The 22,204-nt window shown below is 47.7% G+C and overlaps 1 protein-coding gene across 1 annotated transcript in view; it reads left to right on the top strand.

The window, feature by feature from the left end:
* The window catches only part of LOC114585855 (uncharacterized), a 54,886-nt gene extending 32,971 nt beyond the window's left edge, over positions 1-21,915 (top strand). The window contains exons 21-36 of the mRNA XM_077919468.1: positions 762-1,031; positions 2,369-2,509; positions 3,232-3,480; positions 4,240-4,443; positions 5,001-5,168; positions 5,813-5,962; positions 6,096-6,275; positions 6,647-6,860; positions 8,597-8,680; positions 8,878-9,000; positions 10,894-11,048; positions 12,012-12,098; positions 14,363-14,509; positions 16,388-16,582; positions 17,434-17,555; positions 19,595-21,915. Of these exons, the coding sequence (XP_077775594.1) occupies positions 762-1,031; positions 2,369-2,509; positions 3,232-3,480; positions 4,240-4,443; positions 5,001-5,168; positions 5,813-5,962; positions 6,096-6,275; positions 6,647-6,860; positions 8,597-8,680; positions 8,878-9,000; positions 10,894-11,048; positions 12,012-12,098; positions 14,363-14,509; positions 16,388-16,582; positions 17,434-17,555; positions 19,595-19,838 (2,733 nt within the window). The 3' untranslated portion in view covers positions 19,839-21,915. The remainder of the gene's footprint in view (positions 1-761; positions 1,032-2,368; positions 2,510-3,231; positions 3,481-4,239; positions 4,444-5,000; positions 5,169-5,812; positions 5,963-6,095; positions 6,276-6,646; positions 6,861-8,596; positions 8,681-8,877; positions 9,001-10,893; positions 11,049-12,011; positions 12,099-14,362; positions 14,510-16,387; positions 16,583-17,433; positions 17,556-19,594) is intronic.
* The last annotated feature ends 289 nt before the right edge of the window (positions 21,916-22,204 follow it).

Below are 22,204 nucleotides of genomic sequence, written 5' to 3'. Positions count from 1 at the left end.
CCCTAAACGGCCTCAGCCCAGTATACCTGAAGGAGAGTCTCCACCCTCATCGTTCAGCCCAGACACTGAGGTCCAGCTCCGAGGGCCTTCTGGCAGTTCCCTCCCCGCAAGAAGTGAGGTTACAGGGAACCAGGCAGAGGGCCTTCTTGGTAGTGGCACCCTCCCATTAGCTGTCAAGGAAATACACAACTACCTGACTTTTAGAGGACATCTGAAGGCAGCCCTTAGGGAAATTTTTAATGTTTGATGTTTTATTGTATTTCTAATATTCTGTTAGGAGCTGCTCAGAGTGGCTGGAGAAACCCAGCCAGATGGGTGGGGTATAAATAAATTATTATCATTATCATTATCATTATTATCATTATTATCATTATTATCATTATTATCATTATTATCATTATTATCATTATTATCATTATTATCATTATTATCATTATTATCATTATTCCCCACCCCTGGTGGTTCCCCCACCCCAACAGCCTGACCCTGAATAAGGCAGCTCCCTACATCCTGATGTCTTTACTGAAACCTAAAAGCATGAAATCCAATTTCCTGATAAAGTCTAATTTACCAGTTCACACTGGAGTCTTGTTGAGCGATAGTGACTTCCCCAGGTTAGCAGCAAAGGCTGAAGAAGGTTCTTCCACTGCCACAACAACCTGAACGTTGACATTTTTAATATCGGTTTTGTGTTCTTTGATCCCTTTGCATCAAGAAACTGACCTTATTGCCCTGTGCTTCCCATATCCCTATATTTCCAGGGAACAACACGAAGGCATAACTTGGGAGCGGCCAACGACTGGGACAGCCTCCTGAAGGAGCTGGCTGAGTATCACCAGCATGCTGAAGAAGAGCTTAGACAGCAGCACTGGGAAGAAATTAAATGTGCCGGGCTCAGCCCCGAGGAAAGAACCCTCAAAGACGGGGCTTTATTCTCTCTGGAAGAAATCCTCCAGAATCTTGCGTCGCTGGGTGCCGACCTGCAAAAAGCAGGGGCCCCCTCTAGACTAGGCCTTGCAAAAGCAAACAGTGTGAGTTGCAAGTCCTGGAGTCCTGTGCTTTGCAGACTCCTGTCTTCATTCCCTCTCTCTGTAACCTGTGCTATGCAATGACAGGCTGGTGTGGATGCATTTGGCAGTGAGGTGGGTTGGGTTCAATTGGTGCATGGATATTATGGGGAGAGGGAAAGGGACAGAGACTTTGGGGAAAGGGCCATAGCTTAGCTGTAGAGCACATATATAAACAAATACTCATCCCTACTGGGTGTCCCATTGTCGTAGCTCTAGATCCAGCACAGAGAGCAAGACAAGCCTCAGTGCCTCTTCTTCTCAACCCAACGCTCTAGGCTGCTAGCTCTTTGTTCTCCTTCACTGGCCCACAGAGCTCAGTAACACCACCTCCAGCCAACAGTAGGAGAAAGGTCCAATTTGGACCACACTTCACAAAACAAGGCAGATCCCATAAAGACTTGACTGGAATCATCAACTTAGCAAAGAGATTGGTTTGACCACTTTAGCAGTCCTTCATTCTTTGCAGAAACCCCATTCCAGGGGGATAAAAGCACAGGCTTCGTGGGGACCCCAAGGATGATGTCTAAACTAAAAAATATTTTTTTATATATACTGGAAGCCACCCAGAGTGGCTGCCGAAGGCCAGCCAGATGGGCAGGGTATATATTATTATTATTATTCCCAGAAACTCTAGCACGTGCAGAATGCTGCAGCAAGGCTCCTCACAGGGTCTCTGCCATGGGAACATATTCACCCAGTGTTTTTCCAGCTGCACTGGCTCCCGCTGGAGTGCAGGGTCAGATTTAAGGTGCTGGTTTTGACCTTTAAAGCCCTTCACGGCTTAGGACCCTCGTACCTACGGGACCGCCTCTCCTGGTATGCCCCACAGAGGACCTTAAGGTCCATAAATAGCAACACCCTAGAGGTCCCGGGCCCTAAGGAAGTTAGATTAGCTTCAACCAGAGCCAGGGCCTTCTCAACACTGGCTCCGGCCTGGTGGAACGCTCTGTCTCATGAGACCAGGGCCCTGCGGGATCTGATCTCTTTCCGCAGGGCCTGTAAGACAGAGTTGTTCCACCTGGCCTTTGGCTTAGAATCAGTTTGATTCCCTCCCCCTCTTTCTTTTTCCTTTCTCCTCCTGTGAAGAGGCTGCATCCTAATGTTTTAATGCTGTATTTTAATCTTTTTTAAAATTGTATTTTAATCAACTTTTTTTTATTATTGGTTGTTAGCCGCCCTGAGCCCGGTCTTGGCTGCGGAGGGCAGGGTATAAGTAAAAAATTATTTTTTTATTATTTTTATTATCCCCCTGGCAAAAAAACAACGCCCTTACAGCAACATTATCTTTTGCTCTGCAGGAAACTCAGACATTGGAGAGCAAGCTGGGCAGAGACTCAGTGGCTCAGAAACTGCGAGCCATGGCAAGCAAGATAGTGAAGCAAGAAGCTATGAAGCAAATGTGGATACACAGAGTCCTGGATTGTTACAACCATCTCCAGGTACAGCTCAGCCTCTTCTTTCAGAGGAAGGGCCATAGCTCAGTGACAGAGCACCTGCCTTGCATGCAGAAGGTTCCAGGCTCAATGGTTGACAGCTCCAAGTAGGGCTGGGAGGGAACCTTCTCTGAAAATCTGGCTGCCTGCCAGGGTAGAGAATACTGAGCTAGATGGGCCAAGTGTCTGACTCAGGCCAAGACAGCTTCCTATGTTCCTCCACCTCAGTTCTCCTACTTTTAATGGGTAGCAATATCCTGCATAGGGACACGGGTGGTGCTGTGGGTTAAACCACAGAGCCTAGGGCTTGCCAATCAGAAGGTTGGTGGTTTGAATCCCTGCGACCGGGTGAGCTCCCATTGCTCGGTCCCTGCTCCTGCCAACCTAGCAGTTCAAAAGCACGTCAAAGTGCAAGTAGATTAATAGGTACCGCTCTGGCGGGACAGTCAACGGCGTTTCAGTGCGCTGCTCTGGTTCGCCAGAAGCAGCTTAGTCATGCTGGCCACATGACCTGGAAGCTGTACGCCAACTCCCTCGGCCAGTAAAGCGAGATGAGCGGCGCAACCCCAGAGTCGGTCACAACTGGACCTAATGGTCAGGGGTCCCTTTACCTTTATATCCTGCATGCACTATCTTCATGAGTTGTTCTAACTTTGCTCGGTTGCAGCTCCTCCCCTGGAGCCGCCACTGCTAACATTGGTGTGAATTTCTCTACCTTCTGCCCTAAGAGATGGAGCTGTCCGGAAGACGTATTACAGGTTCTGGACAACTTATGCTACACAGCTGCAGGGGAAACGGTGGCCCGTGAGGTGGCCCAGTCAGCTGAGCAACACCAGGTGGAGAGAGTGATGACCTTGCTCCAAAAGTCCTCTAAGGAAGGGGAAATACTTGTCTCTTTCAAAGAAATGGATGAAGCTGAGCTGAGGAAGCTACAGGCACTGATCCAAACGGAACTGCAGGCACAGATAGAGGAAAAGGTACAGAAACTGCGCTACATTGGCCTGGCTGCATCCAGATGTGCCTGTCAGGCTTTGGGGAAGCAGCTTCCTCCCTCCCTTTGGCTGTGGATAAGCGGAACAAAGCAAAAATGGTCTCTTGCCCTTTAAAGAGATTTTAATGATCACAGCAAAAGAACAGAGTCCATTCTTGGAGTGAAGGTGCTCCCAATTAAGGTTTTCACCCACTTCACCCCAAGTCACCCGAGTCACTTCCTCGTCTTGCAATCTGATCTCGCAATCACTGTGCCTTCTGTGCAGCTACCTTATCTAATCTCCTTGACCTTGGACTGATCGGCTGGACACTTCCCAGTGAACCAGAGTCTGTTCACTCTCTCTCTATCTCTCTCTCCCAGTTCTTTTTCTCCCAGCTATTCACTACCCAGTTCTTCCTAACTTTTGTCTTCTGAACTCTGTCCCTCTGCAAACCACTGTTCCAAATCTATACTGTCCCACTGCTCCAGAGAAGATTCAGGATCCTGATCCGGAGCAGGGGGGAGGGGGGAGGCTCCATCCATTCCTCATCTGTGCAGTCCTCCTCAGCAGGGTCCCTGACAGTGCCCCAAACTCAGGATTCATCTGTAACGTATCAGGAAAAGGCAACAGCTAGAGGTAGAACACCAACTCTGCATGCATAAGGTCTGCATGCAATGGTCTGACTCTGCGATTATCCCCACTTGCCTTTCATCCACTCTTCCCTTCATCCTTTTAAAAATGGTTCTTTCTCAATGTTTCCTCCAGCTGGAAGCCAAAGAAATGGACGTGATTCAGGAGGTGGCCAAGCAGACCCCAGGCCCTGCTGCTGCTGAACAATTGGCGTATTTTCTCCTAACTCAGAGGCATCTACGGCAAACAGTCTTGTTATCAGAAGGTATCTCGAGGCTTCAAAAAGCAGTCCCCAGAACACCAGGCGATCAGAGCTCCACAAAAGACTTTGCTCAGGAGGTAGGGACATGTGTTCCTGCCAATAGATGTCTCTAATATATTTTTGAGAGTGGAGAAGAATGGCTGTCAAAATTGCAGCATTGTGCAGATACTACAGGTCAGCTACTCTGAGTGCTGGAAGATTGACAGGATGTAAAGCTGTCTTATATTTAGCCTCAGCCAGCCTTCAGCCACCATTTGCTCTCCAATTGTTTTGGACTGCAGCTCCCATACATTTCAGCCAGGGGGCAGCCACTGGGAAGGCCCTGTGCCTCATTTGATTCAGCGGGGGGCACCCAGAGCAGGGCCTCCAAAGGGGATCTTAAGGTTCAGGTATGGGAGAAGGTGATCTTTCAGGTAGCCTGGCTCCAAGCAGGTACCTTTGAATGTCAGTTGTAGGGCAGCAGAAAGCAGGGGAGGTCTGTTTGCTTGTCAGCTTCCCAGAGGCTGAGCACAGCTGAAGGCAAGATTCTGTGCTAGATAGAATGCACGCAGCAAAGCTCTCCTATTGCTCTCCTTAAACAAAATAAAAGAGGGTGGTCTTCATCATATTGAATCTGGGCCTTTCTGTGTTTCAGGAGCTGCTTGTGGATGAAGAGATGAAGGGTGTTGCTCAGCTGCTGAAGGGGAAAAAGGAGTATGAGGACTCTGTGTTGGAGCTGCAACACACAGCACGGATGCTGCAGTTGAGGGAGAGGCAATTTCAAGAGACGGTCCAAATGCTGAAGGCTCACTCCTCAGACAAGGTGACAATGAACTGACATTATTATGATGCATTGAAATTACATCCTGCTCTTCCTCCCCAAGCAGCCCAGGTTAGGAAACAGACACTTTAGAAACAAAAAAGAAAGCAAAAACAGTAAAAATATATATATCTAAAAACCATTACAGTGGTACCTCGGGTTAAGAACTTAATTCGTTCTGGAGGTCCATTCTTAACCTGAAACTGTTCTTAACCTGAGGTACCACTTTAGCTAATGGGGCCTCCCGCTGCTGCGTGATTTCTGTTCTCATCTTGAAGCAAAGTTCTTAACCCAAGGTACTATTTCTGGGTTAGCAGAGTCTGTAAACCTGAAACATCTGTAACCTGAAGCGTCTGTAACCTGAGGTACCGCTGTAGAAGGTTTGCTGTTGCAGCTCAATTCCTGTTTGCACTGGCTTGTCCTCTGCTACCTCCCAAAGCAGCCAATTTGTGTTATGCCTCATGGCAGCCATTTTGAATGCTGCTCACAGCCTTTCCTCAAAATTCCAAGTGTGCCCACTGACTTGCAAAGATTTACAAGCCCTACATTAACAGTGACTATTTTTGCTGACTCCTCTGCTATTGTGCAACCTAACCAGTGCCTTTGTTTCCTATCTTTCTCACTGTTTCAATGCGGCCTTCAAACAGCAGCGCCTGGAGGATGCTCGCCAGATAGCCAGTGGACTGCAGGACTTCCGGAAGCAGAAAACCAGAGAGCTGGCAGAGCAGCTGAGAACTTACCTGCTGGGCAGCCAGAAGGCAAAAGAGGGAACCTCAAGCAATCCCAGTCCGCCCCAGGTAAGATTGCCATGGAAGCCATTGGTTTTCTGCAGGGAAGATTGAAAGGAGGTTGCCAAATGAGAAGAAGTAAATCACTTCTTGTTTCTTTAAAAAAATTAATTGAAAGTCATGGTTTCTTTCTGCCCTGCAGAGTGAAAGTCCTCCTCTAGAAAAAAAAGGAAAAGGAGGAAAAGGAAAAGAGAAATGGGTGGATTCCCAAGAAGCTAGGTTGGTGGAGCTGGAGGAATCTTACCGGGAGCAAATATTGGAAGAGAAAGCAAAACTGGAGGATCAGCTGGAAAGAGGGGAAATGAAGAAGTGGTCAAAGCAGGTGGGAGCAGGAGGGCTGACCCTCCTCCAAAGTGAATGAACATTGCCATTCAAATGGTGTTCATGCACCACGTCATGTGATCGATTATGTGGGGTGGGGCTTACCTGGGCACTCCAATATTTTTTTCAAGTTGGCACCCCTGCATGACTTCTACACACACAAAATGTAGCTCTGTGTCACTGAAGGAGAAACTGTAGTTCCTGGCTCCTGCAGTTTCCAGTATTGTGAGGTCTATTAAAGAGGCTCAGAGCATTATGCAGAAATGCCCATAGTCTGCCCCAGCTGGACTCCAGGAGATGGAGGGTCAGGACTTACAGATATTTAGAGGGAATGCAGACAGCAACTCAGGGCTTAACCCTTATTCTTGTTAGAAACTGATCAGAGAACATGATGAGACGGTGACCTTCTTGGACAAGGCGTTTCGACAAGATGTGCACAAGCTCAGAGGGAGGATGGAGAAAGATCAAAGGAGAAAATACTCAGGTCAAGAAGATGGAAATTCTCTGACTTCTGAAGCTGCCTCTTTGCCGGGACAAAACCAACCCAGCCTGGCTGAAGACAGAGTTCTCTCCCTCTTGGCAGAAAGTAAGTCTCCTTGGCTGCTAACAGAAAGTTAAGCCAGCCTTGTCACTCATCCGTGGCCCAGTGAGCACTTTCAAAATAAAGTGAACGACACTCAGTGATGGAAGCCGAGACTTCAATCACATAAATGGAAAGTCCTCCTTTGGTTGCTAGCAAAGCTGATGGTTTCAGAGTTGCTGTCTCAGACCAATAGCCCCATCTGAAGTTTGTTTACTTGGGCCATGTTAATGCCATATATTTTAAACACTATTATACCACTTTAACAGCCATGGCGGTTTAAAGAGAATTATGGGAGCTGTAGTTTGGTAAGGGTGCTGAGAGTTGCTAAGAGGTGTCTAATCGTCATCGTCCCCCCAGCTACAATTTCCAGAGAGGTTTAAAAAGAACCCTACAGGGATCTCTGGAAATTGCAGCTCTGTTAAAGGACTAGGTGGTTGTTGTTTAGTCGTTTAGTCGTGTCCGACTCTTCGTGACCCCATGGACCAGAGCACGCCAGGCACTCCTGTCTTCTACTGCCTCCCGCAGTTTGGGCAAACTCATGCTGGTAGCTTCGAGAACACTGTCCAACCATCTTGTCCTCTGTCGTCCCCTTCTCCTTGTGCCCTCCATCTTTCCCAACATCAGGGTCTTTTCCAGGAGTCTTCTCTTCTCATGAGGTGGCCAAAGTATTGGAGCCTCAGCTTCAGGATCTGTCCTTCCAGTGAGCACTCAGGGCTGATTTCCTTAAGAATGGATACGTTTGATCTTCTTGCAGTCCATGGGACTCTCAAAAGTCTCCTCCAGCATCAAAATTCAAAAGCATCAATTCTTTGGCGATCAGCCTTCTTGATGGTCCAGCTCTCACTTCCATACATCACTACTGGGAAAACCATAGCTAGGTACCAAAGGACTAAGTACCTCCTAGCAACTCTCAGCACCCTTAGCAAACTACAGCTGCCATAATTCTTTGGGGAAGTCATGTCTATTTGAATGTATGGTGTAAATGTGGTGTTGGTCAACAAATCCCATGGGGTCATAGCCATTTCCAGAGCAGCATGCTGAGCCCTATCCAGAACTACTTTCTCTCACTCTCAGTTTCTCAATTTCGGTTTCTCCCACTTTTTCCTTTCTTAAGTTCAGTTCACCTCGTTTATGCATCAGTATGCAAATTATCCAGCAAAAAATCTGCACGAAAATACAAGTGCATTTTCAGGCACATGTTTTAGCAACATAAGAAGTTGTTTAGCTCAGTATTACCTACACTGACAGGCAGCAGCTATCCAGGATTTCAGGCAAGAAGCATTTCCAGCAATACATGGAGATGCTGGGATTGAATTTGGGATTTTCTGTATGCAAAACCAGTGCTCTTTACTAAGCTACAGCCCTTCCTCTGACAGTTTTTTCCTAATATATATGTACATGCTTTTCCCGTGATATCAGCCTTACACAAGCTTTTAGGATGCTGTTTCTGATTGGGAAATGGCATCATCAAGTTTGGAGGAGCATGAATCTCGAGGATAGTTGCATTAGGAAGAGAAATGAACAATTTTCTCCCCCACCCCACAGGCAGGAGGGGTGGCAGGGATATGAATGTGTCTACACCATTCTTTGTCTTAGATCACACTGACTAGATTAATAAATAATAATAATAATAATAAAATGTTATTTATATCCGGTCCTTCCCAGCTGAAGCCAGGCTCAGAGTGGCTGACAACAGTAAAATAATACAGCATTCTAACATCACTGCTCCTCCCTTGCAGATATCAAGGTCTTGAAGCAAACTGAACTCCTAGTGAGTTTACGAACCACCCTGCTGAATCCTCGGTTCACTGCTCTTCTGTCTGGTAAGGCTTCCAAAGTGATTGTTGTCACATCATCTGATGCTACGTCTTACTTTTGCAAAGGATTGAAGGCTCCTGTGCACACCGGAATGAGCTATATTGCATGTTAGTTATGAAATGCACCCTGTGAGTAGCCAAACTTGGCCAAAAAAAAACACACCTGCCAACAAGCAATGTGAATTCTCTTCCCGTTTGTGTAGATAGCAATGGATCTGGTGGTATGACATCTTCCAAGCTCCTTGCTCTTCTGAAGGATGTGAATTGCCAAATCCAAAAGTGTGCAGCGGCAGTTGGACTGCTGGACGTCCATCGTCCGGAATATGGTAATTCCTTTGCATTGCACTCTCTGTTCTGCTTTCAGTAGACAAAGGCTTCAGCACCATGGACAGGTTCTTTTCTGGAGGGAGGCTACTGCATCAACAGCTTGATTGATTGGGGCGTTGGTTCATTGCCTTTGAAGATATAACAGCTGTTCTTGCTCTCTATCCCCCCCCCCCTCTCTCTCTCTCTCTCACACACACACACACACAATTTTTACCCCTTTTACTCTTGTGTCTTATCTCTGTGGCCTTCTTCTCCTCTCTGCTGCCCACTTTCTTCTCTAACCCAGTGTTTCCCAACCTTTTTTGGGCAAAGGCACACTTCTTTCATGAAAAAAATCTCGAGGCACACCACCATTAGAAAATGTTAAAAAAATTAACTCTGTGCCTATATTGACTATATAAAAAGTACAGTGGTGCCTTGCAAGACGAAATTAATTCGTTCCGCAAGTCTCTTCGTCTTGCGAGTTTTTCGTCTTGCGATGCACGGTTTCCCATAGGAATGCATTGAAAATCAATTAATGCGTTCCTAGGGAAACCGCCTTCAGACCAGGTCCGGGGACAGTCTGTCCCCCGACCTCTTCTGAAGGCTGGGGGGGGGGACAAGGGCTTTTCTTCCCACTGCCAGCCTTCAGAAGGCTGTTCTGAAGGCTGGCGGTGGGAAGAAAAGCCCTTCTTCCCACCTCCCGCCCCGCAAGCTCCGGGGACAGGAGGGCTTTGCTGCCGACCGCCAGCATTTTAAAAGCCCCTGCTGTCCCGGGGCGATTTTAAAATGCTGGCGGGCGGGAGCGAAGTCTCCGCTGCCCCGAGGAGATTTTAAAATGCTGGGGGTCGGCAGCGAACGCTTCGCTCCCGCCCGCCAGCATTTTAAGATCGCCTGGGGCAGCGGAGAAGTCTCCGCTGTCCCGGGAAGGCAGGCGGGGGGAGCAAAGACTTTTGCCCCCGCCTGCCTTCAGAAGAGGTCCAGGACCTCGTTCCGATGCCCGGCGGCGGGGTGCGAGGTTCCTGCCCCACCGCCCGGCATCAGGGCATCGTTCCGATGCCGGGCGGCGGGGGGAGAGGTTCCCGCCCCACCGCCCGGCATCGGGGCATCGTTCCGATGCCCGGCGGCGGGGGGAGAGGTTCCCGCCCCACCGCCTGGCATCGGGGCAGCGTTCCGAAGCGGGGCGGCTGGGGCAGGTGTTCCCGCCCCCCCGCCCCGCTTCGGAGCACCGGGAGAAGCGATCTCCCCGCAGCCCCTTGCTTCAAAAGAGGTCCGGGGGCAGCGGGGAAGAAGCGCTGCGCTTCCCGCTGCCCCCGGACCTCTTTTGAAGCAAGGGGCTGCGGGGAGATCGCTTCTCCCCGCAAACCCTTGCTTCAAAAGAGGTCCGGGGGCAGCGCGAAGCGCTTCCCGCTGTCCCCGGACCTCTTTTGAAGCAAGGGTCAGTGGGGAGAAGCGATCTCGGGCGCCGCGGCGCACAGGCGCACTGCTCGCTCCTCTTTCCGCGCAGGCGCCTTCTCTCGCTCTTTCGCCTCCTTTTCTTTCTCTCTCGATGGTCCGCCTACAAAGGAGCGAGGGAGGCGCCCGCCATGTTTGGATTTGCATCCAGCAGGAGATGCTGCCGCCGCCCCGCCTCTCCCGCCTCCCTCCCACGGCACACCAGGCAAGGTCTCACGGCACACCAGTGTGCCGCGGAACACCGGTTGGGAAACACTGCTCTAACCATCCCAAATTCTTTTAAGCATTGACACACCAGTACAAATCAAGTAATTAATGAACACTTGATATGTCTCTGTTGCTTTAATTGAGGGACTCTGAAATATATCAGCCTATATTGTACAAACAAGCAAAAGTGATTAAAATGAAATACCCAAGAGAACAAATGTATTTTGGTTCACGTTTGTTTTTCCTTGCAGATAAAGTAAATTCTTTTCAGGATATAATGGACACTCAGATGGTCCCTAAATCCAGAGATCTTGTCCCTCTGCTCACGTCAACCCTTTCTGCAAGGGAATTTGTCGTGTACCAATACGGAATGGTGATCCTGAAATTCCTCAGGCCTCATATTGGCGTAAGTGTTCAGAGTGTTTTTCAGGGAAACAGTCCCATGGAGTGCACAATGGTACACTTTGCATGGAACCCAGCAATTTGAGCAGAATCTTGAAAAAAATATTGACTTTTAATGGCTCTGGACTGAAACATATGCAGAGGAATACAGTGGTACCTCGGGTTTGTTCTGGAGGTCCGTTCTTAACCTGAAACTGTTCTTAACCTGAGGTACCACTTTAGCTAATGGGACCTCCCGCCACCGCCACACAATTTCTGTTCTCATCCTGAAGCAAAGTTCTTAACCCGAGGTACTATTTCTGGGTTAGTGGAGTCTGTAACCTGAAGCGTCTTTAACCCGGGTTACCACTGTAATGCTGTCTTCTACTCATGCTATTTTTGTGCTGTCCCACTCCAAGAATTCCAAAAGCAAGAAAAGAGCAACAATGGTGCTATTCATTTAAAGCACTGAGAGACAGTATTTCTTCTCTTAACACAGCCTTCACAAACATGGTGCCCTCCAGATGTTGTTTGACTACAATGCCCTTCATCCCTGACCATTGGCCATGCCGGCTGCTGGTTCTGCTGAGAGCTGGAGTCCAACAACATCTGTAGCACCGGGAAGCCGAAGGCTGTCTTAGCTGTCCATCACTCCACGTGGCTCCCAATTCACATCACTCTCTCCCTAAAGACTTTATTCCTTTTTGTCTGCAAGTTCTGTGAGCTTCAGCCCCTCTGTGATGTATTGCAACAATGGAAAACCTCCCCCAAAGAAATGGCCAAGTTAGCCCTCCAAAACGTTGAGCAAAGTGGTTTGATTTCATGTCTGTAATTAAAAAACAGGCAGATTGAATGTGAGGGATGTTTTGTATTTGAGAAAGTGGCAGTCTTATTCTAAATTTTGATCAGATGTGGCTTGTGCTTTGGACGTACAGTGCACCAGAGAGGCAAAGCATATCCATAACAGATTGTTTTCTTTCAATGTTAGGCACCAGAGATTGATCTGTGTGTTGCTTCCAGCATTCCTTCCAGCAACACACCAGGAAACGCCTTCCGGAACTCTTTCCATTATCAGGTACGTCCTCTTGACAGAGGGAATCTTCTCCAAAACAAAACAAAGAACAAATGACCCATGTAAATGTCCTTCCTTACATCATGTCGGCCATTGGTCCATCTAGGGCAGGTGTGGGAACCTCAGACCCAAAGGATAAGTGTCCAAGACTCTCTATCTGGCCATGGGACTCTGACTACCAGGCACTTGGAAGCATCCCACAATGAATTTTGACATGTGGGAGGGACAACTGGCCTGTCAGTCATGTGGTGTCACATTATTGATATACTGTAGTTGACATGTGGGTTGTTCTGCCTATCTGTCAAAGGTGGCCCTTAGGATGGGACCAAATACAGAGTGCAGGTCCCAGCACCAAAAAGTTTCTCCACTCCTTAAAGTATGGAATTCACTCCCACTAGAGGTAATGTTAGCCAGCAACTTAGAAAGCTTTAAAAGGGTATTAGAAAATCCCTGGACGCGAGTGGTGCTGTGGGTAAAAGCCTCAGCGCCTAGGGCTTGCCGATCTAAAGGTCGGCGGTTCGAATCCCCGTGGCGGGGTGCGCTCCCGTTGTTCGGTCCCAGCGCCTGCCAACCTAGCAGTTCAAAAGCACCCCCCGGGTGCAAGTAGATAAATAGGGACCGCTTACTAGTGGGAAGGTAAACGGTGTTTCCGTGTGCGGCTCTGGCTCGCCAGAGCAGCGATGTCACGCTGGCCATGTGACCCGGAAGTGTCTCCGGAGAGCGCTGGCCCCCGGCCTCTTAAGTGAGATGGGCGCACAACCCTAGAGTCTGTCAAGACTGGCCCGTACGGGCAGGGGTACCTTTACCTTTACCTTAGAAAATCCCTGGATGATATCACTGGTTGCTAGTTGTAGTGGTGGTGTCCTCCTGTGAGGCTTTGGGGAATCAGATCCCTCTCCTGGTGGCAGTAAGTAAGCAGATCAAACGAAAGGAGCGTTCTTACCAGGTAAGTTCTTTAATAATCACAGCGAGAGACAAAGGAATGCATCTCTCTCTAAAAGGGGCATTGCTCCCAGTAAAGGTTCACCCTCTCCATCCCCATTAATCTACGTCACTCCTATGTTGGTGTGGCGATCACACAGGGTCCCCAGACGTTTAACGGTCTATTGATCCCTGTGCCACCACTGTGATCACTTCCCCGCTGCCACCAACCAGTTACTCTCGGGTAAAATACTGAGTCCAGACAGTTGTTAAAAGTGAACCGAATAAACAAGTTTATTTTATAAACATTAACAAGTTTATGGTTTCTCAGATAATATTCCTGTCAGTATCTTAACTTTAGTTTCTTTACCGGCCTATACCTTCCTAATACCTTCTGACTATCTCAATGGTTTGACTGACTCCTCTTAACAAATTCTCTCACATCAGACTAGCCCAACTCTCAGACCTATCCTCTCTGTCTCTTCTAACTCCAGACTGTCTTCTCAACCACCCTAACTCTAACTCTCTCTCTCAAAAAAAAAAACAAAAAAAAAACCCTCTGTGCTTAAACCTTATACACAGTTAACTCTGCCTCTTGGGTTCCCATTGGTTAGTCATTTTACAATTAGTTAACCCTTTCCTTATGAACCCAGTATGATGTCACACACCTAGGAGGGCAAACGCCACAGTTGGGTAATCTGAGCTTGTTGCGGCTGCACTTTTTGTTCTATCACTCTCATAGCCTGTCTAGTCTTAGGTGAAGGGAGGTCAGGAAAGCATTCTAAAGACAGTGTCTCTCTTCTAGCTGTTCCTCACCCAGTATTTCCCAGCTTTTCCCCTCTGGACTATGCCCCTCTGCAAACCACTGTTCTAAATCAAGACTGTCCTCCTGCCATTGGGAAGGTTCAGAAAGGGGAGATTGCAGCTCCCACCATTCCTCTTCAGTCCAGTCCCTGACACCTCCTCCGGTATTGGAGACAGTGTGCCTCTGAAAACCAGTCACCGGGGGACACAGGTGAGACAGTGCAATTGTGGCCACCTCCTGCTTGCAGGCTTCCCATAATGGGTATCTGGTTGGCCAGTGGGAGGAGAGAGCACTGAGCCAGATGGGTCTTGGAGTCAGGCTCTTCTTGTGAATTCTGAGAAAGGAGAGAGAGAAAGAGAGAGAGAGAGAGAGAGAGAGAGAGGCAGGCAGAGAAGATTGGAGAACTTTATAAGTATCAGAAGCCTGAAGGCGAAGGACCTGGAGCTAGAAGCATCAGTCCTCAGTCTCTCTCATGTGTTCAGTATTTATTTATTTATTTATTTATCTATTTATTTTAATATTGCCTTTTCGCCTTCCTTAGACCTCTGGCAACAAACTGTTCATTCTAAGGGAGTGCCTGAGTTGCGTGGGCAGTTTTATCCTGCTTCTCGTGCACTGCCTGGCCCACATCGCTGTCGAAGACCTCAGCCAGGATTCCAGCCCAGCTTTTCGGAGGCTCTTTTACCAGGTACAAAGCAGTCATCCCTCGCTGTAAATCCGTGGACACTTAAAGGGCAAGGTAGTTAAAGGCTGGTGGTGTTCCTGGTGAGACTCCAGCCGTGAGCAGACTGGGAAAGAGCAATGTGGTATCCATCTGTGAATTCCTGTCATGGAGAAGCTAGTAAGGGTGTTCCCTGGACCCACGCAAAGAAAACAGGGACGACCAGAACCTCACAGAACTGTACCGCTGAGCTGCTGTGCCCAGGGCCAGTGTGTCATTTCTGTTAATAGATAGAGTTTATATGCAGCAGCTCAGCAGTTAATATTAGTTAAATGAATCCTTTACTTGGAGCACACCCTCAGTTGAACGGCATTCAGACTGACACTTTGTATAAAATAAGGAAGTTTGTGTTTATTAAAGGAAGTACATTCTGGATAGGAAAGAATTCTATAGCCCTAGCTAACTGTCTGTTTGGAGAAGCAAAGCACCCATGCTTGCCCCTTTGTTCTCAGAAGATAGATCCAAGATGACCTCTTGTCTTGAGGTCCAGAGAAAGAATGGGAGGAGGAGCAGGAAGCTATAAACAGGATGCAACCTAAGACATATCAGTCTAAGCATCAGAGAGATAAAGAAAAGTCAGTGCGGGGATAGTCACAGGGATGGTTGGGGGTCTTCACCCATGCAAACCCCTCCCAGCAAGCTGAATTGCACCCAAACTTCCAACAATTTCTATGTGCATCTGTATGAAAATCAGCAAGGATTTCGGTGTGCTGCTCCTTCCTAGCCCCTCTCTGTGTTTCATTAAAAAAGCAGAGAGAGGAATTTAGAAAACCAAGCAGGGTTGCTGTTAATCTGGGCTCTGCCAGGCCTGTACAGGCATACCCCATTTTATTGTGTTTTGCTTTATTGTAGTTTGCAGATACAGCTTCTTACAAGCACATGGGTGCAGCTGCAGGTTGCCTGCCCTGTCGTGTGTCCATCCACCCCCACTACTCCTCTTCTCCAGTGGATCTGGAGCCAGGTTTTCCTCCTTTCCACCCCTATAGACTACAGTAAAGTGTAAACATAACTTATATGCATTGGGAAACACAAAAATGTGTGTGAGACTCACTCTATTGCAATATTCAGTTCATTGCAGCGGAACCGAACCCGCAATATCTCTGAGGTATATGCATCACACCCAGGGGTTACTGTGTGCTTTGTGCACACAGTAGAACAGCCACAGTGGGTGAAAATGGATTGTGTGTGTCTCTTCTGCAGAAGCTGCTTGGATCTTTATGCACCTATTATGCCCAGCAGTGGAAGTTGTAGGGGCTGCTTTTACATACTCTGTTGTGCACACTCCCTTTAGCCTGCGCCACAATTAACAGTGCCTTTCATCTCCAGCCACCTGAATTATTTTTTAACACTTTAAAATATCTGCACTTCCTCTGCCACTGTCCTCTGGTCCCTGACCTGGACCAGGTTCCAGCCCAGCTCACCCAAGGAGAAAATGTTTGAAATCCACAAGCCCACTACTGAGATTGGTCACATTGATGATGCGCCATTGATTCACCAGAATTTAAGGGCCCTAATCAACCTGGACCCAATGAGGTGTCTAGGTTAATTTTCCAGGCAACCAGAAGTACATCCAGGAATCTGCTTCCAGCTCTGCTATGCTCCGATGAGTGACTTGCCTGCACCATGAAAATAGCTCCAAGGGATTCTTTGAGACCAACAGATTCAGCTTGCCATGAACTCAACTGAAGAGTTATTCTGATCATTTTTCTTTCTTTCCCCCTACCCTTCCTTCATATTTCTCTTAATTTTTGCTACCTTGAAATAATGTGCATTAAGCATACTTAAGGAGAGGGTGCAATATAGATATATTATATATTAACTATATTATTTATCATTGCATCTAAGGCACTCAAGGCTTGCCTGGGTGAAATGTTCTCTCTCAGGCTTCAGACGTCAGCAGTTCTGGAGGACAGTAAATCCGCTGCAATGATGATTAACGAGGCTTTTCTGAAGGGAGAGGGGCTCGCAGATGAGAAAATCAATCTCCTCTCAGGGCTCTTGGATGCCAAAGTGAAGCCTTCTGAAGTCTTAGAGGAGGAGGTAATTCTTCACACACACACACACACCAGTCCACTCTCCACCCCTTCCCAGGGTCCCTTGTGCCACCCCAGAGAGAAAGACTGGTTGCTTCTCAGTCAAGATTGAAGAAGGCTAGGATAGCTCTGGACAGCTTCACTATATGTTTATGAATTTGCAGGGGGAGGGGGGGTTGCAAAAAATATATATACCGTATTTTTCCATGTATAAGACTAGGTTTTCCCCCCTAAAAAATGATGTCAAAAATCAGGGGGCGTTTTATACATGGATACATCTCCCCCCATTTTCCCCCAAAATAGGGGGTGTCTTATACATGGGGGTGTCTTATAGACAGAAAAATACAGTATGTTGCAGCATGGAGCAATTCCTGTTCAAGCTTCCAGCTAGCTGTGTCCTTTTCTAGGATATTCCATTCCCCCTTTTCCCCTCCCCAGTTTTCTGTGCCATCCCCAGAGCACCAGGTCAGCATACTACTTTTAAATGATCACAAAGTATTAAAAAGCAAAAGTCACATACAAAGCCACTAATATCTAGCAAAGCTACAAAACAGAAGGTGGGAGACTTATTGCCCTGCAGTTGCTGTAGTTGAACTCCAACTCCCATCAGTATCCAACAGGTCAGTCAGGGATGATGGAAGTTGTGGTCCAACAATACCTGGCCATGGCTCCCTGTCCTTGACATGCAACCAGCACAGAAGTCCCAACCTGCCTGCATAGCCCCTGCAGATGTACCCAATAGCACCTGCTGCTTTGTCGAATTCTAGGGTTGGAAGGTCCACCAAAGGTCACCTAACCCCCTGGATGCAACGCTAGAGAAGCAAATCCATTAATGGTCACCTTGCCTTTCTTTGCAAGCATGAGAGCCTCTTGCTCGACGTGGATTTTGACGACTCGCTCAGAAGCAAACTGCCTGGAAAGAAGAAGGAATGTTATTCCCACATCTTGCCCAGCGGCCAGGAGATTCTCCCATCAACAAGGTGAGAGTGGTCCAAGTCACAAGTGGTGGTTGATGACAATGTACTGAAAACAGGTGGGTAGTCAGCCTGGGGCCCTCCAGGCGTTGCTGGGTTGCAGACCCCATCATCCTTGACCATTGGGCATGCCGGCTAAAGCTGATGGGTGTTGGAATCCAACAGGAACATCAGGAAGGCACCATATTGGTTGTAGTAAAAGAACCGAATTGTGTGTTGCTGCTTGTCTCCTGCTCGCTTTCAGCTCATACAAGGTCTTGCTCTGTGGCAGTGCAACAGATTTCCCACTTTGCCACTCTGAAACTATGCACTTTGTACCTTGCTCAGTTTGGAATCCCAGAACCAGCAGCACGAGGCTGGTGGAGCACTGTGGCATGCATCCTGTGGCGCTTTTCTCAAGTGCTTCAGATGTTGCACGCATTATTATTGCTATTATTTATTAAATTCATATACTGACCTTCCTCCAAAGATCACAGGGTGACTGCAAACATAAACACGAAACATAAAAACACAAAATATATAGCATAACAACACAAAACAATGCCCCCGCCTCTTAAAAAAAGACATTTAAAAAGTCCATACATTCTTTAATCATCTAAAGGCCTGGTTGAAGAGTTCACCTGGCACCCAAGGATATGTATTGAAGGTGCCAGGTCAGCCTCCCTGGAGAGAGCATTCCACAAACTGGGAGCCACCACAGAAAAGGCCCTTTCTCATGTTGCCACCCTCCGGGCCTCTCGTGGCTTCACAAGATGATTATAGTGTCTGGGTTGGTTTGTATGGAGAGGTGTGGTCCCTGAGGTATTGCAGTCCTGGGCCACTTAAGGCTTTATAAGTCAAAACCTGCACTTTGAATTAGATCCACAAACTAATCGGAAGCCAATGCAGTGCAGCGTAGACACTTAAGGTCTAGTTTGTTCAGCGAAACTGGGTTTTGTGAAGATGTCCAAACCCAGCCCAGCAGATTGTGAAACGGTTGTTGTTGCCATTTTAGCTATAGTTTGGCATTACGTCTTACCCCAACTTCCTTGCATAGCCATAGTTCGTTTGTCCACTCCATCTCCAATGCTCACCAAGTTGCTTGTCTGTGAGAGAAGCCATAGTTCATTGAACAAAATGCTTAAAGCAAACCATGGCTTAGTGTTATGTGTCAGTGCATTCATTGTCTCAGTCATCTGTACAGCAACCTTCGAAGGTAGCCAATATTGCAGGTAATGAGGGCTGGAAGAGAGCAGTTGAGCATTGGCAACCAAAGACTAATGGAAAGTGTGAAGTCGGGAAGATAAATCTCCGAAGTCACATCCACAACATACATTTATATCTTGTGGCTTCCCATAGACTCTTGGGAACTGTAGTTTGTCAATGGTGTTGGAAACTGTAGCTCTGCAAGAGGTAGACTACAATTCCCATGATTCTTTAGAGGGCAACCATGACTATAAAAGTATTGTAAATGTGCTTTAAATGTATGGGTGTGGATATGGGCTCAATTACTACACAGGATGCACCAAGGCCTGTCAGGAACGTGCCCCCCCCCCCCCAGCACACCGGGAGAGTCAGCCTTGGAAATTGAGCTGAGCAAGGAAGAGGCTGACTCTGTAGATGAGAGTTGTCTGTCTGATTTTAGAGAGAACAGCCTGGGGCCCCTCCTCTCCAGGGAAGAAGTGATTAGTTCCCAAGGGGAGGAGGAATTGGATGTCGGCCAAGGCATTGCCAGGCAACCAGCAGATAAGACGGTGTTAGAGACTGAGTCTTCTGAGGAAGAGGTAGCTCAGCCCTGCGGTCCTAAAATTAGAGAGGCTGTGAGAGCAACGGAAGGGAAGGAGACGAAAGGCGGGATTTTGGCGTTCTTCCTGTTGGGGAAGGAACAATGAGTCAGACTGAGCAACTAGATTAATGAGAGCAGGCAGATTGCCATGCTCTGAATGTGTTTTTCTTTCAAATAAACTTGTATAAAACTGATGGAGAGTCTTTGCTGCTTTATCGGGCTGCTCGCTTGGCCAGAGATCATTATAAGGCCTGACCTGACCCTTCCTCCCTTTCCTTAGCTCACAGGCCAGCAGTTACCCCCACACCACCCCCGAAGCAGCAGCAGACAAGCTGGATGTGCTCAACGAGAAGCTGGTGACACTCCTGCAAGAGGAGGAAGAGTGCATCTCCAGGAGTGGAGATGATGGAGCTTCACTGTTTGATGAGCTCAAGGCCATCGGCTTGGAGAAAGACTCTCTGCTGAAGGAAATAAAAGCCCTGGAAAGGAAAGTGGCAGAAGCCAAAAAGGGGAGGCTGGAATGAATCCATGGAGTCTTAGAAAAGCAATGGGGGCAGGAGTGAAAGAGGCAACAAGTTAGGATTGTGCCTCTCAGATGGGCACCATTGCCATTTTTAGAGAGTGAGGTTCATGGTGAGTTCCGGCATCCTTTTTTTCTAGAAAAAGAGCATTGGAGACGCCTAATCGCCCCCAAATGCTTGACTTGACATAGCTGCCTGTTTTCTCTCCCTCTACCCCAATGTACATCTGCAACAAATGTAATGTCATCTTGCAGCTTAAGCCAAGGATGGCAAGAGTCCGTCACCAGGACATGATTAGCAAAGGATTCCAGTTCTCAGTATAATTGGTTAGTTATGGCGAGGCCCACACAAACATAGTAAGGCTGGTAAAGACCATTCCCAAGGCAATGCGTACATGTTGTTGTTGTTTAGTTGTTTAGTCATGTCTGCCTCTTCGTGACCCCATGGACCAGAACACGCCAGGCACTCCTGTCTTCCACTGCCTCCCACAGTCTGGTCAGACTCATGTTTGTAGCTTCGAGAACACTGTCCAACCATCTCGTCCTCTGTCGTCCCCTTCTCCTTGTGCCCTCCATCCAGTGGCGTAGCGTGGGTTGTCAGCACCCGGGGCAAGGCAAGTAATTTGCGCCCCCTAACCCGTGGATTTGCGCCCCCTAACCTGTGGATTTGCCCTAACCCCAGATGTTGTGCCCGGTGCGGGCGGCCCCCCCTGCACCCCCCACGCTACGCCACTGCCTCCATCTTTCCCAACATCAGGGTCTTTTCCAGGGAGTCTTCTCTTCTCATGAGGTGGCCAAAGTATTGGAGCCTCAGCTTCACGATCTGTCCTTCCAGTGAGCACTCTGAACTGATTTCCTTAAGAATGGAGAGGTTTGATCTTCTTGCAGCCCATGGGACTCTCAAGAGTCTCCTCCAGCACCAGAATTCAAAAGCATCGATTCTTTGGCGATCAGCCTTCTTTATGGTCCAGCTCTCACTTCCATACATCACTACTGGGAAAACCATGGCTTTAACTATACAGACCTTTGTTGACAAGGTGATGTCTCTGCTTTTTAAGATGCTGTCTAGGTTTGCCATCACCTTTCTCCCAAGGAGCAGTCTTTTAATTTCGTGACTGCTTTCACCATCTGCAGTGATCAATGCTTACATACCCTACAATATTTCTCCAATGAAAATAGGGGCATCCTAAATAATTAATAATAATAATAATAATAATAATAATAATAATAATAATACCCTGCACATTTCACTGGGTTGCCCCAGCCACTCTGGGTGGCTTCCAACGCATATAAAAACGTAACAAAAGATTGAACATTTAAAAAAAAAACTTCCCTATACAGGGCTGCCTTCAGAGGTCTTCTAAAAGTTGTATAGTTACTCCTTGGCTCACAAGGTCGCACAACTCCATACTCTCCAACATTTGTCTGATGAAAATAGGGACATCCTAAGGAAAAGCAGTACATTCCAGGATCAAATCACGAAACCAGGATGGCTTCTGTAAATTCGGGACTGTCCCTGGAAAATAGGGACACTTGGAGGGTCTGTGCTTAGTGGGAATCTGAGATTAAAAGGGAGATCGGAGGGAGGCCCCATCCTTTGCCATTTACAGGTGAAAACACTGAGCCCAGGAAACTGCCTTATAGCTAGTGAGGCCATCGGTCCACCTAGCTCAGTATTGGTAAGACTGATCACACCAGCCCAGCTCTCCAAGTATGGAGTATGGAGAATTCTCAGCCCTACCTGCAGATGCTGAGGATTGAACCTGTGACCTTTCGCATGCAAGGTAGATGCTCTGACATTGAGCAATTCCCCCTGCAATACAAGCTGAAGAGTCTCTGATTACATCATGCCAGATACTTCCTTCCCTAGCCCATCTTCCTGTTGCTTCCACTTGAAAATGCTATCAACATTAAGCTAGAAGGAAATACCAAATATATATTTAGTGGCTGACCTCAACTCTGAGGGTTTATTCACGTTGGCTTCAGGAAAAAGTAACATTTGCCACAGCTTGGCATTCGGATCGTTGCATCTTTAGAACAAGGGGGCGAGGAGGATGGGGGGGGACCTTGTTGATGGGGTAGGGACAGGCAACCTATGAAGATAAGTAGAGATAAACTGGGGAGTTGCAAATGAAATTAGTACAAGGCTAACCTCAAAGCCCACTGCAAAAACTTTGCTCTCCTAAACTTTGTGTTCCGTTACTACTTTGCCACCACTTGTTCAGACATGTCCCTGCCACAGTAACAGTTTCCCGAGTAAAGTTGAAACCAAATCTGAAAAGGACTCGATTGTCCAGTGGGATGATTCATGCCCTGCAGGAGGAATTTGCAACAAGGCAGTGCACACACACTCCAAACTGGCAGGCATTT

Source organism: Podarcis muralis, chromosome 15, assembly GCF_964188315.1.
Source record: "Podarcis muralis chromosome 15, rPodMur119.hap1.1, whole genome shotgun sequence".
Classification (NCBI taxonomy): domain Eukaryota; kingdom Metazoa; phylum Chordata; class Lepidosauria; order Squamata; family Lacertidae; genus Podarcis; species Podarcis muralis.
Note: the sequence above shows the minus strand (reverse complement) of the source record. Positions and strands in the feature narration are given on the sequence as shown.